The sequence below is a fragment of the Rhipicephalus sanguineus genome, chromosome 1 (genome assembly GCF_013339695.2).
Source record: "Rhipicephalus sanguineus isolate Rsan-2018 chromosome 1, BIME_Rsan_1.4, whole genome shotgun sequence".
Lineage (NCBI taxonomy): Eukaryota > Metazoa > Arthropoda > Arachnida > Ixodida > Ixodidae > Rhipicephalus > Rhipicephalus sanguineus.
Window position 1 is genome coordinate 264,486,445 of NC_051176.1, and position 17,386 is coordinate 264,503,830.

The 17,386-nt window shown below is 47.1% G+C and overlaps 1 protein-coding gene across 1 annotated transcript in view; it reads left to right on the plus strand.

Moving 5' to 3' along the window:
* Nucleotides 1-584: 584 nt before the first annotated feature.
* LOC119378876 (T-box transcription factor TBX20) overlaps nt 585-17,386 on the plus strand; it is a 113,499-nt gene continuing 96,697 nt past the window's right edge. Inside the window, exon 1 of the mRNA XM_037647928.2 lies at nt 585-950. Within this exon, the coding sequence (XP_037503856.1) occupies nt 773-950 (178 nt within the window). The 5' untranslated portion in view covers nt 585-772. The remainder of the gene's footprint in view (nt 951-17,386) is intronic.

Here is a 17,386-nt window from a genome sequence, read left to right on the forward strand (position 1 = left end):
ACCTATTTTAATTTCAACAGTAAGTACTACATCATCGCACTATCCAGGCAAGAAAAATCACAGGGCAGACGAAAGAAAGCCGGCAAGAAAGGGCCGCGGTAGAGGGGAGGCCCCCACACAAATGTTCGAGCATCTGTGCGTCCTCAGCTTTTTGCTGCTCCTCATACAAACTTGTCTCGTGGCCAAAATTTATCCCGATGCGATTTTGCGCCCTTCTTTTTTGCATTCTCAGGCATAACGAGTAGCATTGTGAGCGGTCCGTGTGGCAAATAAGGGAGGAGCAGCGGGCTCGCCGGATGCCTGCCGAGTCAGAGCGTTGGTCAGAGTCGACGTTGACAAGGATGGTTTAGCGCCTTCGACGGGCCCGCAAAATGAGCCGCCGCTGTGAGCTCTCAAGGGGGGTGAAAGAGGGGGCCGAAGCGCTTGAGGATCCGCGCGACCGACGCCCCTCCCATGCGAGCCGCCGTGGGCCGTCCTCTGCTCGGCTGGTCCGCGCGGCCAGGCGCTTTTCCCGCGGCCGTCCAGGTGTCGCTGACAGCGGCGCAGCGCCGCCATTGGATCTCTGGCGCCCGCCTCCCCGCGGGGCGTGCCGGGCGGCGGGCCGTGCAGCTGGCGGCGGCCGCGGCGCCCTCGGCCGGCTGTCGGCAGCAGAGCCCGTTTCTGTAGCGGCCAGCGCGAACGCACCGGCGGCACGCTCTAATTAATTGCGGCAACCGGCCAGCGGGCCCGACGCGCGTGTGGGCCTGACGGCGGCGGACCCGAGTTGAGCCCGATGCTGTTGTCTGTTGAGCGCGACGTGGTGATGATGCAAGAGGAGGCCGTCAAACCTCCGCCATCGACGGCCAGCAGCGGACTGCGCGCCACCGACTTCTCGATCGCCGCGATCATGGCGCGAGAGTCGCCCGGCCAGCCGGCCAGCGCCTCGTGGCCCTCAGCAGCCGCCAGCTCCGGTGAGTGGTCGCCTGTCTCTCGCTGCTGCTTGCTGTTGCTCGACGGCCGCTTTCACGGGTTCGCCGCTCTGGCAGACCTTTGAAAACGGCCGCCACCGTGCGCCGGCTGCCGCGGTTGCGTGCCGTCCCGGCGGCTTCGAAGCGAGGCTCGCCCGGGCGCGCTCTACGTACGTGGTTGCACGCAGGTCGCACTGTTTGCACACCCCGTGCGGGCAGGTGTCGCGCACACAGCCGCGCGAACACTTGCACTGACATCACCGAACGAGCGATGCTCATGCGTAGACACCGTGATGAGGATGTGCGAGAGCAGCGCCACTGATGCTCTGTGACATGTGCTGGACGACGTCGTTTTCGCTGTGTTTTGTGTCATGAGCCTATGCACGCAGTGTCCAAGGAACGCGAGTGAATGGCGAATTCGTGGGTGCTGACGTGATTTGGAGGTTTGTGCTTACGATAGCAGCAGCTGCAGTGCGTGTAGCATGCACCTGATCGCTCGCGTGCACACGTTATTGTTGCCCGTGACGTCTATGATCCAGCTGAGACACGCGCAAAAGTACGTTCGCAGTTAATAACAATGCACTGCAGTGTTGTCAGGTTGCAACTCTTTCACGTTGTCGAGCGATTCAGCATTGTTCGTACGAGGTCAAGGGGAACTAGCTAATGACGTGTCAGGCCATAGAGCTGCAGTGTACAGCTTTTACATCCGCTGTCAGTGATGACAGCGGTACAAAATTGATGCTTCATGATGATATATGCTCGGCCCACAATCTAGAAAGCGGACGTATGGTCGTTCGGCGTGCTCAAAGCCGTCCAAGGCCGCCTTCCTGGCTGTGCTGCGTGCACGCGGTGTGGGTGGTCGGGCCCTGCACGCACGTGGTCACAGGATGTGCGAGACGCTGTAGGTTTCGGGCTCGGGAGCGCCACCTTTGAAACAGTAGTGGGTCCCTTTCCTCCTCCACGCAGGCCTCTCCAATTGCACCCTGGAGGGCACTGGCATAGGCAGTATACAGAGAAAGGTGTTCAGTAACACGACACGTCTTGTTGCACTCCATAGTGGTCTCACTCCCATCTGCAGTAATCAGTGTGTATACGGAGAAAGAAAATCTTTAAATGAATGTATCGGGTGAACTTGTGCAAACGGGGCTTTACTAGCAGTTTCAGGACAGCTGAAATTTCAGATTCGAACTTGTATACAGTGTGGTTGGATGGTGTCAAATGTGATAACTATAGGGACCGGTAATCTCTCGTGGTTGCATTAGGTGCATCACGTAGTCTGACGTGAAATTCCTTTGCATCAACATTATTTTGTTTACTGCAGGTGCAAATTAAGCAAAGTTATGCGCTCGAAACTGATTACATTTCATTTGCCCGGGGAAAGGAACTGCGGTGACCACGTTTAAGCTTAAATAGCTTACGGTACTACAGTATAGTGTACTATTCACGCTGTGTGTAGTAAACTGCTGACAGTGCACGAGCAGGCAATAGTGCTGTGTTGCATAACTAACAATAGCTCACAGATACGCTTTTTGAATTTCACCATTTAGTGCAGGCCATGACGTATAGCGTGGATATTTTTCGTTGGTTGCTAATCTTTTCGTGATACTCACTGCTCCGTTTACATTATTATAGCTGCATGCCGATTTTTGTGAGCTCATGACCGTCTGTCGTATTCTTAACTTGGAAAGTACTGCAAACGATCTACTATATCCCTGCTCTTGCATGCATTTCCTCAATGGCGAGGAAATAACGAGGTTGTTTACACCACATGACATGAACACACGCCATGAACATCGCTTGTGGTTGCTGTTTATTGGCAGCACATCCGTTGGTATAAACTTCGTGCATAATGGTTAAGCATCCTTTAAAAGTTGTGGCTGTTTCGAAGGTACTTTTTTCGACAGCAGGGCAGGATAAAATGGCTGGTGCATTTCATGTATACAGGAGTTACTTTGCAATGAATGTGCGGACAGTATGTGCATTTTGTCATCGTAATGGTACACACTTCTTTGGCACTATTTCCCCAGCATGTTGCATCCGTAATTTGCACAAAGATCATAACACGGCAGGGACAATTGACATGCATGCAGCCTCATGAAAATATGTGCATTCGCTGGCTGGCGTAAATAAAAGCACTTTGTGTGGCATGGAGAATATTTACACTAAACAGCACTCGAAGGGACATCTCTGTAGAAATTTCATGAATTCCATGCTTGCAGTACACTGTGTACTACATTAATAATAGGGCAAACGTACGTGCTGTAAACAACATCAGATTTGTATACAGCTCTAATTCCCTGTCAAATAGCTGTGTACAGAAACAGACGCGCATGTTTTCGCACATCTGTCCACACCTTAAAACGTCAACTAAAACAATTTTAACAACAAATTGTTCAGTTATGATCTGTGTTGTCGTTAAAATGTAACCACTGGCTTCACTATCGCTGCGATGGAATAATGTGAACGTTTTCAAAGTACGGCACAAGGCGGCGACCAACGTATATCCTCGGTGTTCAAGCTTTGTTTAAATGCAGCTTTGAGTTTTTGCGAGTCGTATCGAGGCTGAGCTGACTTCGCACTTGCTTAAATTGCATAAAAGAAGGTAGTTTGGATCATATACTCACGTCCTCTAATCAGGTTTGTGTTGTCTACGTCTAAGCTTTCTTTAACCAAGGAATCTTTTGTGCGTAAACTTTGTAAATTGCGTTTGCTGCGCTGCATCAGACGTTATTAGTGCTTTTAATGTCGCGTATGGATAAGTTCAGTATCATTCACTATATACTGTCAGGAGTAGCCTTTAATAGTGGAAAGGTGGCTTTGTATTCCCTCTTTCAGGAGAGCCACGTTTATACCTGCAAGTGCAGTGGCACTTTTCGTGGAGCATGACTATATGAGAACATGCAAACTGGGGATAGGCTGTGTTTACTCAAGACCGTCTGTGTTTAATTCATCTGTGTACAACATGAGGGCGTGGGTAGGCGAATGAGCACGCAGGTGATTACTTTCTGCTCAAGTATCTGATGCAGGCTTACGTTACATCATTTTTTAGCTCATTTAATCTCCTCTGTCCCTTGCAGTGCAGGGCTGCCAACTGGATATTTATCTTAGTTAAACTTCCGCGCCTCTTATTTGTCATTTCCTTTCTGACGCTTTGTCTTTACCGCTGACAAAGGCTTTATAACGAAGTCCCACGTCTAGTCGATCGACCTTTGTCACATACGTTTGGCAAATATATGTGTCAATATTCCAAGTGAGTCGCTTTGATAACATTCACGTAGACAGACAGCTATTGTGTATGTCTTAGCTTATACATTTATAAAATGAACACTATAGTCAGCACTGGGGCTTGCACAGTATTTCCCGGGATAATATACTCGACAAGCTGAAAGTGTAATTAGTTTTAAATAGCTGCTGGAAATGTATAGCTCTCAGACCTTGGGATGTTTACTCACACGCATACACTCAGTATTCTGAAGAAACATTTTTTATTGCAGCAACTACTGAAGGCGCGATTGTATCCACTATCAAAGACGTCTGACCACCTTTTACGCATGTCAGACGCTCAATGCTCGAGTTAGCTTTCTTGCAACATTGCGCTATTACTAACGCATGTCTACTAATGCGAGCAACCTATGACTGCTTTACATGGTAGCGCTAGGAAGTTACGGCCTCAAGTTTCTACTCTTAGATCCCCAAATTTCTACGCTTCAGTAGGCCAGTATACGCTGAAATGTTTATATCAAAATTGGCTTGTGAACTATCATTGTGAATATCAACAATCACCCAGAAAAGTTATTTTTTTTTAAATCGACAACAGCACTAATATCAAGATTACCACACGCAACAAAAGAGTGGTCAAAACGATTGTAATAAGGATATAGGCCTATGCAACCGCGCGAACTATAAGAGAAATGTCAAAATAAGGATATCTGCACGAGTTCCACTTGCACAGGCACTTGAGAGAAGCATCATCACCTCGCCCGTGGGGACGGAGATTCGCAGCTTTTAATTGGCGCCTTAATTACTCGATTAGCTGCGGCTCTAAAATAACAAAAATGAAATACATCGTGTACATACATACATACATACATACATACATACATACATACATACATACATACATACATACATACATACATACATACATACATACATACATACATACATACATACATACATACATACATATAAAAAAGGAAGGTTTCGCTCTCAAAAAGGCGAAGGAACACGTCTGCTTATAAGTGAATTTCACTGTCAGTCCATGGCTATGGCGCCTCCGAATGGCAGCCGTGGACAGCTTGCCCGATAAGAAGGAAAAAAAAAGCAATAAACTGCTGCCGCGAGGAGATAAACACGCTGCTGATTGGTCGTGGAGAGTGCGTCGTCGCTGACGTCGGTGTCGAGAAGGCGGGGGGAAGAGCGCCGGCCGCCGGCCAGCGATTATGCAGGGGCGCTGCCCTGCATGCCCGAAACGAACGCCGATGTTGTTGTTGCTTTTCCTTCGTTTCGCTTTATTTTCAATAAATAAATGTTCTCTGCTGTTTCTACTTCGACGACGGAGGCTAGTGTAGTTGGATGTGCTCTGGAGAGACTTCAGTTTTGTTATTCAAAAAGCCACGCAAACAAATCGTATAAAGGGACAAACTAATTCAACACTTTCTTATTGTACCTTTTTTTTATATCCACTACAGCGGCCTGTGCAACCAAAACAAAAAACCCACTTAACAATTGACATCTCCTTATTACCATTTCCCACCTTAGTTTTCATTTATACACTCCTATAAGGCCTTGTAAACTTGATGTGAACGCGCCGTACAGCACCAAGTATAAAACAGCAAAATCTTGAACGTTCAGCACAGGGGCGTAGCCAGGGGGGGGGGGGTTGGGGGGGGTTCAAACCCCCCCGAAATTTTTCAGTTTTGCTTGCGTATATATACACGCGCACATACAAACGCACGCACGAACATACATAAAGTATGGTTGAACCCCCCCCCCCCCCCCGAAAAAAATTTCTGTCTACGCCCCTGATTCAGCAAGATATGCTGCGGCCATTGTGCACATCGTTCGCTTGATATACATATTTAGGAGCGTTGGAGGAAGTTTTTAAAGTTGTAAACAGTTATTTCCTTAGACTCAAGACCATTAAGAAATTTCATAAAGCTATTTAATATTTCAAGATCACGCACCTTTGACTACACTTAAGCTATACGATCTAATTCAGCGCCTTTTATAGTCATGAGTCGGCCGATCGCCATTGCAGCCTCGACAAGAACACTTATTCACGGGAGATAAAAGAAATCACGTGCGCGTCTATAAAGATACGCGCTGCGCACGAGTTATATGTACACTGACGCAATGTGTAAGGAGTAGCATATAGGCGCAATGATGTAGTTGACAAAGAGTGCTTACATACTCCGCTGAAGATATCCTCCGAACTTATGCTCCATGGGCCCGAGAAATTTAGTGCATTAAACTCGCATAGTGTGCTGCATGTTCCTCAAGCTTTCCATGACTTGAGATTGCGCTCCGCAACAGCTTCCGCGTTGATGTAGACAGATTACCATAAACTTCCATTACATATGTGAACTTCTCGATCTTTCTTTGTCTAAACGGAGCGCAACTCCAAGATACAGCTTTATTTTTTTTTTAGCCAGTGATTGTCTTCTAGATTTGAAGGTGCCAAAAGATTCATGATCCGGATGTATTGTCTTCCGATCCTGTTCCATTGTATCTATCGTTGCGTGTATAACAATTGGCCTTTGCACGACGACATGGAGGGCAACGCGAATTTGGCGATGCATTTAACGAGCAACGGCTCCTCGACATAATGGAAATTTTCATGGCAATAATTTGTAACACCTTATTATTAAGTCGTAGTTAGCCGAAGCACCTTATTGTGTAGCGTATGGTTAATTGGCGTTCTCGTACAGTGTCGTCGCCGGCGAAGCAGCATCGTGAGCTTCGCTATGTGACGTTAAGCGCTACCTTGTGCGGCCTTGCTGAAGAAAGCGCTCAAAGCCCTGCGTATATCGCCCTGCTAAAATTGTGTTGGTGGAACCACACGCATATATAGTTTGTATTGCAGACGCGGAAGGCACCGAGTCAATGCATGCAAAGAAGGCTACATGCGTGCATAAAGCGTTCGACACAAAGCGGGAGCTGCCGTCTTATTTGGCAAATGGGATGTGAAAAGAAAATGTGAGGCGTCACATTTTACGAGAGAGGCGATTAAACGTCGTCTCTCAGATTGCCACCCGTATATGCACAGCGACCACAATGACACTGCAGTTCTGTAGTCGAATTGAAACAGTTCTGTAGCTGAATAATTTAGGCAATCTTGCCACTGACAATGTTATAAGGGATTTTTCGCGAGCTAATTGTAGGTTCGTTTTACAGCGCGAGCATCTTTACACATATTCAAGAAAAGCAATAATTGCGTTCAGTGCCGGCAACAGTTTTCCAAAATTCCTTATGTCATGCACGCTGTACTGAAAAAAAGTTTATGAATAACCGTTCTGCCTGCTTCTAAAGGCTCTTCTAATGCACACACTAATGTGCCCGAGCAGGTTGCTTCCGTAGTGAGGTGCGCACGATCGATAGGGTTATACATTTGTATTGGTCGGAACGCGTATATGACTGCGATCGCTATAGCTGCTGACATCGAAGCTCATGGCTCCTACATATATAATCGCACAAAATACACTAAACGCTGTAGGTCGATTTCTTTGGCATAAACTTATAGCTACGCCTACACAGAAGCGGCATGTTTCAGTTAGCCATATTTTTTCCCCCCTAAACCTTGCTCTGAAATGCCGCGGTATCGATGTACTTTGTTACAATCATTACTATATGCTGTCCATGAGAATTTATGAAACTAACTTTAATGTAAGCTCTTGTCAAGGGAAATACACATCAAATATTTTTGCCGTTAGCGGACCTCGATATATACGATGACTGAATTATGAAATGCCTGGCTTTTATGCATATATACAGTGCTTGACTTGAAGTTATATCATATGGGCTATATTCCGTCACGATTGACGTATGAGTTAATGAAGCTTTGTGCTTCAATCCTTTCTCCACCATTCGTTTACCTGATTCCTCCATCATAACGATTCATGCCTTTAGAATCATTATGTATTTTGCATCTGTATCTTGAACTACCACGAAAATCATGCCTCATTATCTTGACCGCGCTGCTGGCACGGAAAAAAACAAATCGTAGCAGTCACACATGCATGCATGTTCAACCGCTCCTGGGCACAAGCGCTGGGCGGCAGACTCTTAAAGTAATTTTGCTTTTCCCTTTAAGAGTAACTAATCTTGGAACACATATTTCATGTCTATGTCTCTAATTAATGTAACGCCTCTTCACAGAGTTATGTGGTTTCTAGTCAAGCGCGCGAAAAGAACCGTCATACGTCGATGAAGTTTTGCGGCGTAATGACACCGCCATTCTTGAAGCTTTCAAAAGAGTGCTCTCCTGGACTGTGTACCCATACAGTGCTGCAAGAGGGTCGTTTGAAGGGAGCCAAGAAATGCAAGAAGTCGCACTCTGTACAACAAATCATTGGAGTAGCCAGATAAGATGGGTGGTTTGGGCGGTTCAACCCCCCTTCCCCAACCGCGAAATATATATATATATATATATATATATATATATATATATATATATATATATATATATATATATATATATATATAGTGTGTGCGTGTGTGTGCATACAAACACACAGAAACATTCATAAATGTGTCAGACACCCCCCCCCCCCTTCCACAAAAGAACATCTCTTGCTACGCCCCTGCCAGAAATATTCGGCTTGACGGTGTTTGACCGAGTTCGGCGTACAGTCACGTCATGTAAGGCCATTCGGCATGTCTTTTACATTTGTCATATCGATACAAAGCCGTAATAAAGAGTCGAGAAGCATTTCCCTGTCAAGATGAGTGGAGGAGGCATGCCAAGAGAAATACTCTAGTTTACGCTGTTCCAGTGTTTTTTTTTTATTTTTCCTTTCTTGTTTAGTTATGGTGTCGTGAACTACGTTGAAGTTTCGAAAGGCAACAAGATTTCAAAAGAGCGCCATTCCGAGTTCGAAGGCGAAAGAACGGTCTCTTTCTTCTTTTCCCCACAGGCGTAATCTCCTCCTGGCCACTTATTTCTTTGGAAGACACGGGGCCAATGTCAGTATACCAAGCGTCGAGCGTATCGGGATTCCGTGCTTTTCGGCTACACGCCGTTGTTTCCGCTTGCACAGTCGAGCACGCACTAATCGAAGTGAAATCAGTTGATCGCGCACGACAGCAACGCGACACAAGGCTGAACGGGCGTGCGATTGGATGGCTAGCGTGCTTAACAGACAATTCACAGCTGATATCCCTCTTATATAGAAAAATCGAGAACTCGTATCACCCTGCTGGTGTCACCAAGGGCGCCGAGAAGACGGAAAACTCCAGGAGAGAATAACGCGCTATAGTTCTTCGTGTTTTCAACGGTTGTTCTTTAATGTAAACGAAAGGCACACAAACGCACACACAAAACGTAGGTGATAATGCACGTTGCCATACTTCTTAGTAAACATCTGCAATATCAACAGGCCGCCTGCGCGTCAAGCGTTTTTATCGGGCGGGTTTTCTTTAAGTTAAGGCGAAAGCCTTATATGCGATGTATATTTCGACTCTCGCGAGTCGAAATATCCGGCGTTGACAACACCAACGGTCTGAAAATTACGTCACATGACGTCGTTGCTTGGTGAAAGGTATGCCGATGCCGGAGGCAGTGGAACGCCACGTTAGGAGCAGGATAACAATGCATTCGAGTGAGAACGTCAAAGCAATTTAATGAGTGCTTCGTCCTGAGATGAGAGCATATATAGGCTTTCGCTTGTGCTCTTTCTTAGCGTTGCCTAAAGGGACTTGGAACCTTTACATATTGTTTCGGTTGGGTAAGCGCCTTTGAGGCGGCTCGGGCAAATCCTCTCACATTGAAGAAATAATGTGTGAGAAATGTAATATCGAGTTGGCCCTACACAACAGAAAAATTAGCACGAACGAAAGTATCAGGCCGTGGGCTGACCTAAATGCACTGAAAGTGTCCAGGACAGATCGCTAATAAAACACACCACCGAACAGAGTCATCTTCCATGGCTACAGAAAAGACATCTCACAAAACAGGTCCATAAGACGTGCCATATAGAACGTAAGGGCGGTTCTCATAGGTACACGAAATGCAGTCAGGATGAATTTGGGTACACATGAGATTATGAACTGTAATCGATAGTCCCGTCGAGCGGCTTGACTGTATGATTAAAGGGTGGCATTTAAGGTGGGTGACAGAAACGGCCAGTGTTTGCAATGAAGGACATAACGCTGCATCACAGCAATTCTGCGAGACATGTAAATTAAGAGGGAGGTAAGGTGCATATAGGCGTATCGCCTATGGACCCTACGTTGTCTGTGCAGCTCAAATATTACATACAGTCACAGACAAAGAGAAACAACATTTATTGAAAAAAAAAAAAAAGTGGCTCATTGCGGATGGGGCCCTTCTTAAAGAAGAAAATGCTTCAAGAAACGTGTAACCCTTTCTGCATCGCATGCGGGAACGCGGATTGTTATACGTTCTTATGGTTGATAGTGCTCAGTGTTTTGTTTTGCACACGTAAACAGTCAGCGTGACAACGGCATGCAGTCTTTATCTACATGTATACTTGAGTCAAAACCATGTGCTTGTCGTATTGGGCTCGCGACCGTTTCGTATAATGTTCACTGAGAAAACTTAAACTGGCTGGACACAAGGGGACTGTAGAACAGAGAATGGTTATCACATTAGTTTTCTTGGGAGAATGGGATACGAGACGTATACAGGCAGGTCAGAAAAATTTACGGTCGTGTCGCCAGCACCAATGTTAAACTGCACGGTTGAATAACCGGAAGTACATTAACCGAAACTTCTGCGAACGCATGCATAAGTGCACGCTGTATACGAATTCAATAGAGGTATACTACATGCCGATGCGAACACGGGGAGCACCATTTGTATTGTTTCCATCGTTAGCCTCAAATAGCGGAAATGCTGCTCCGCCTCATAACATCTATGTGTACACTTGTTCGTTTGCGCTATTCAGCTTTTTTCTTCCTTTCGTTTCTCCAAAGACGAATTGCGGGCAGGTATCGTCATGCTACCGTCCTCTATTTCGATTGAAATCACGCCTACGTAGGTTAAAGAGCTGTACACAACTATTGAACCTTCAAGCCTAAGAAATCCTGACCTATCACCGGCGCGGTTATCTATACTTATAACACCCTACTTAAAGTTACATGTCATATAACTTGCTGCCAGTAAGGAATATGGCAAGCTAAATGAGCTGCAGCATCATTAAATCATATCAATACCTCCCTCGTCATTCAAAAATGCCGCGGTGGTACGTAAGTACTTTGAGTACCGTTAATGACAGTCTCACTTGTGCGCATGTCACATTCACACGATTACAACGTAGACACGTACGGGTTTCTTTATTGGTTCTTCCTACTGTCCTCCTCTTCAACAACGCGAAGTCGCTTTTTACGCTCTTACAAAAATTCCACTGAACTCGAAACTTGCACAAAATATAATTTCCTCCCCTGCTGTGTAAAGCATCTTCGTCTTTGTATATTTGGTTGGGATTTAACATGGACAATAATGATCGACAATTCTCGATCTCACGGAGTTATGACGGTGTATTCTCTCCATGGTACACTTGCCCGGACGCCTTTTCTATCGTAAATTATTGGTGTTCATGACAGAGCGCAAGCTTTCGAACCAATACGTAAGCATATTTGAAAGTGTACACGAAAGTGAAGATAGCGGTTTTCTTAATTTCTTTCTTTCTTTCCTCCTTTCTTTCTTTCATTCCTTCTTTCTTATGAGTGGCTTTTGACATAAGCAAGAAGTCACGAAACGACTGTCATTTTACTCAATGCGGTTGCGTCATGTATTTTCTGGTGTCAGGCTCTGTCAGGCTCGTCCTTGAAGCACGAGGGCGGAGCCATACGCCCCGCCATGCCCGTCATGAAGTAATCTCTTCTGCGAACGTGCTTTTTTACGTTCGCTAAAGTCCAAATGCCAAATCTGTGGCAACAAAGAGAGAATGTACGGTGCCCCTTATGCGAAAGGGCGAGCACCAAATTTGTGTTCAACGCTCTCATAATATTCCTCGAACTCGACCCGAAACCTCAAGTATGTCACGGTTGGCATTCTTCACAAAGAGAACTACGGTTCAGGAAGCAGACGAGTTTCAATTTTGAATTATTGCAGGAATCGTTATTTGAACGCAGTTTAGGGTGCTGCGTTTCATAATGGTACAAAGCACCAATGCTCTTGCGTTGGCAGCCCTGCCATGCACCTGTCGGTCCCTAATAGCCTAAACCGACATTAATTCGCTTAGCGCCACATGCAAAGCATTACACACTATAAGATGCGCTAATGGTATGTCCAGCAGCAGAAGTAGCCGATACTTGCACTTACGAACGATTCATATAAAGAACTTTTCGCTATTTCGATTAACCAAGTCTTACTTCTTTTTTCTGCCCCGTTATAAATATACAGAAATGGCAGGAAAATAGGACAAACTACATTTAACATACAGTTATGTTTTGTCCATAGGGCACACTGCAGAGCTTTCGCAACACGTGAGGAAGATAATACATCTTCAGGTAATTATTTCATTAATTTCAAATCTACTTCCCGCTTGTGCATGAAGGCAGTATGGCTCCCTTGTTTACTGGCTAAGAAATTCCACTGATATTGCGATACATTTGGTTGCGAAGCGTAACGGAAAGGCGATACAATATCTGTGATGCGAGAATCGTCCGAACATCACATGATGCAAAAGACAGCAAAATATAAAGAGCAACGCTTAGTAAATTACCTTTTGTATATTTATTTTTACCATTTTCTTACATAGAAGCCCCTGACACTCGTTTACCTGCCACGGTGGTCTAGTGGTTATGGTGCTCGACTGCTGACCCGAAGGTCGAGGGATCGAATTCCGGACGCGGCGGCCGCATTTTCGATGGAGGCGAAAATGCTCGAGGCTCGTGTACTTAGATTTAGGTGCACGTTAAAGAACCCCAGGTGGTCGAAATTTCCGGAGCCCTCCCCTACGGCGTCCCTCACAATAATATCGTGGTTTTGGGACGTCAAACCCTAACAGTTATTTTATTTATTCCTCCAACGTGTTTGCGAAGTGACGTCGGTGCATGACGACACAGTGCTGTAGGATACGATACGCTTCTTCCAGAAACTTGGTGCAGTTTGCATTATATATTCCAAATGGAATATTTTAGAGCTTCAAACAATCAATCCAAGGTGTTCGCATTGACACTTGGAAGTGATCACCAACCAAAGAAAGTTTGAGGTTGCAGACAATGTTTCGACAAGACGACTTGCGTCTTCGCTGTTGCGTTTGCGAAGACGAATACCCTTGCTGAAACGTCGGCTCCCATACCGAGGCTTCGTCATTTATGGCCCTTATTTGGAATTTGTATCACACCATCGTATTCATTCCAGATACTGGTCTAATAGTTTACTACAAACCTGAGTTGCGAGCTATTTATAGTAATCGGGACGATCGGGTTCGTTAGTCACGCTTCGCTCTACGCACTGCACAACGGGGCGTAAAAAACAAAAAAAGAAAAAAAAGTAAGGCAGTATACTTGGGATCGAAGCATGCGATCGTCTGTTTTTCAAGCCGAGCGTTTGAACCCCTATAGAGTATAACTGCTGCTGATTCGCTAAGGTGAGCAGATAACATGCACTTGGATTGGGCACTGACAGAAGTCCAAAGTTTCTTCATCTCGACACCCAATATATACCACAGCACCTGGCCCTATATGTACAATCGGCTTCAAATGAAACCCGAACAGCGGCAAGCATTCGCACTGCATGGTGTATAGTGCGCGCCGTCCAGTCATCACCGTGAACATGCGCGCGCATCTCGTTTGGTAGCACTGCGCATATGCGCGCCTGTCCATGGTGATAATTTGACGGCGCGCACTATATCAACGAATGCTTGCCGCTGTTCGGGTTTCATTAGACGCCGATAGTACATGGGTTTGTCGAGACCTGAGGAGTCGGCGCACGCGGCGCCCGTAGCTCCATGTTTTTCAATGCGCTGCGCCTGCCTTCTGCGAGATACTCGGCTTCGCTAAGCAAATCGCAGCAGTTATAAACGCCTCTGTAAAGAGCGGATCGAGGTGGGCTCGCTTAGGCGTGTTTTGCGCGTACTTGTTCCTAAAGTATCATGCTGCGTGCCGACAGCGTGTGCCTGTCTGCCCTTGCATGCCAACAACGGCCTTTTTTAGATAGTGGGAAGAATTTTTGTGTTATGCAAGAGCTTTCACGAGTTCTTCCGCTTGTACCGAAGATTTCTTAGCGTTTTCGACTGTCCAGTGGATGGGCTTTTTAAAGGAGGCGTTAGATCATCTATAGAAGTATTAGTTTGGTCAGGTCCTCATAATTACTGTCAGTAAATGAGTTGAGAGAATCCAAGACTCGCGGATCTGTGGCTATTGTTCTTGCTTTCGGAGGTTTCGTCCAGTGCATGTCCGAGTCATGACTTCTACTTTTATGGCTGAAATGCAGCATGCGTTGCCGCATTTCGCGCACACAACAATTGATTCTAGATTTTGACGCCATAGCGTTTCACATAATCTCCGTTATGCCTTTGGACATAGAGGGAACGTACTGCAGTGCACAAAGTATTCTTAAACAAATCACCACCTGAGAGAGAACTGTTGGCACGAATGGGTCCAGTTGATCTGCATCTTGTTTCGTGAAACGCCTTTCAGAGAGGCACAATGCAGATTGAACTCCGTGGCCTGAGAAATAATCAAAGATAGTCTTACACTCACACAGTAAGTTGCCAACGTTACTGCGCGTACGACTATCCTCGGGCAGGGTTAGTTGTAACAAAGAGCGCAGTCGATTTCCGTGACTGCTACAACTGCATCAGCAATGCATACCCCGTGGTGTATCTTCTGCAGCACTGTCTTCAAGCGTGTGAGCAGCCCGCCCACTTGGCGGTCGACTGTTCATTAAGCAACTCTGACTGTGTAGCCGCTTCTGTTCGCTGTTTCTGGCGACAAGCCGAAGGAAAACCAGAACGCCTGATGGAAGGAGTGGAGTGTGGACGTGCCAGGAAAACAAGAGTGTATTCCTCAAGACTTCCGTTGGTCGAAACCTTCCCCTAGCCGACTGGAGGTTTGCGCCGTAGACGCGTAACATGGTGGGGCCTGGCATATAATGCATGTCCCGATTTCCGAGCGAATCGCGTAGGAGTTATGTCTTCCGGCCCGGCGGGGTCAATGGAGAGGCGTTCGTTTCACCCCCAACGCAGCGGGCCGCGGGAACGCCTGGTGCGTGCGCGCAAAGGCAGCAGGCCGCTGTCCGCACAACGAGGGGCTCCTCGAGAAAACGCGGGTGGGCTGGCGCGGAGGCCAGATGAGCGCCGTTATCGCGCCTCAAGGGACGCCCAATTAATTGCGTCCAATCTCCGCCTCCCTGTTGCCATGCTTTTCAAAGCCGGGCTTTCGCCAGTGCACCCGGTTTTCGTTCTTTCTTTATTTCTCTCCCCTCGTGTCTAGTTTACCATTCTGTGCCTTCGCTCTCGGCGCCCCCCAGCCCTCCGCGTGTGCAACTTTTCGCCATCTTATTCTCCTGTCGACCTTCTATTGGTGGCCATCGGCGGCCATTGGCGCCGGGCGTTTTCTGGCATGAAGGCCACGTCTTATACGAGAACGTGTCCTCACGGCGGGGCTCTCATCCGGATAGAACTCGGAGTATATGGTGCGAAGGGAAATCGACCTCTTTTCTGTCTTACGCCGTCGCTTGCGTTATAGACATAAACCGCTTATATGTCCTTTGTGCAAGTAAGAATTGTCCGAAGATGGCCACTGAACTTCAAAAGCAGCATACCTGCTGTGGCGTGACCATAACGCCATAGAACTTCGATAGGCTATGTATGCTCAACGCGAACGCGGTAGCGACATTAATGTCGTGACGGCTCCCTGTTCACCGCTCCCCCAAATAGGAACGGGTTGAATTTGGCACTATGGACCGAGGTAAGGCACTCATTACATTTCACATTTCAGCCATGCTTGTGCAGTTCCATGTGCAATTGTAATCTTAACTGCGGTTGCTCCTCGTGTCTTCCGTACACGGATGATGCTTTTCGAACATTTATTCTGAGCAGTATGTCCGCGTATTCCGACCCATTTCGAGGGCGTTAAGCGTGACGTATCCATGAATTCACCAGAACGGGCCTCTTTACACTGTTTAGTTACACTCTTCTGGCAAGGGGGCGTTCGTGCAGAGGGGGCATGCACTGCTCAGGGCGAAGGAGTACAGCACGACGCTGTGCTCATTTGAGCGGGAAAGTGCGAAGCGAGACGCGTGTCCCTGCGCGCCTTTTCCCGCTCGGGACAAGACGAGGGGGCGTTCACTGAAGGGCGGGAAGAGCGTCTTGCGCGTGTGCGGTCGTGCCGGCTCGTTCCCCTTTAAAGGCGCGCACCACACATGGCGGTCACGGTTCGCCACCAGCCGTGCCCGTCTCAGGATGGCATCCGCTTTGCAGGATGGCGTGCCGACAGACAGTCACGGCACACGTGTATACGTCGCATCGAAGTTGCCGAGATGAGGCTGCACCAAATTCATTCGCTCGCGTTTGTAAGCGCCGCTCTGTGAAAAGTTTCAGCTTGCTTCTGCTGCTCTACAACAATCGCTATGGTGCTTAGACAGATGCCAACTACGTTCGAATATGCCGGGATGTACATACGCTGATGGTGCACCATTCGTAGATGATAGAGTATAGCGTAACTATACATATATATGCTATATAGCGGATACTGTATGACAGAACACTTTAGTGTGAGCGCGCTGAACATGCGACGAGGAAGGTCAAATTATGTCTGCTAACACCAAGAGATGAATCGCTCCCAGCTTCAGTCGATTCGATATCTCACTGAGCCCGGGATACTGCCAATGAAAGCGCGCGCGAGTCGTGACCACTTTTGAGTGCATACAATGCGTCCGCCAGTTCTTCGAGCGCAATTACGAACCTTTCGGTCGTCGTAGTTTTCTGCCATTGCGAAAGTGTTGTACGCGACTCCGTATACAGAGAAAGGGCGAGCCTATACAGCGTGTTCTCCCTGTGGTTTTCTTTACGCTCCTGTGGAAGGTATTTACTTCAGCGAGGTTTATACGCGCATAGGAGTCAAACCGCGCGTAACGCGCTGCTTGGTTGTATGGGCAGGCGTCGCTATTGTACTCCCTGCGCCTTCATTATGCGACGCATGCTGTTCAGCGTTGATCAGCCGCATGTAGCGGCGGCAATTATGAGGTGTTCGTGTCCGCTGCTATGGCTTTTCCATATTCACACTTCCCGCTTCGGTGCGCCCTG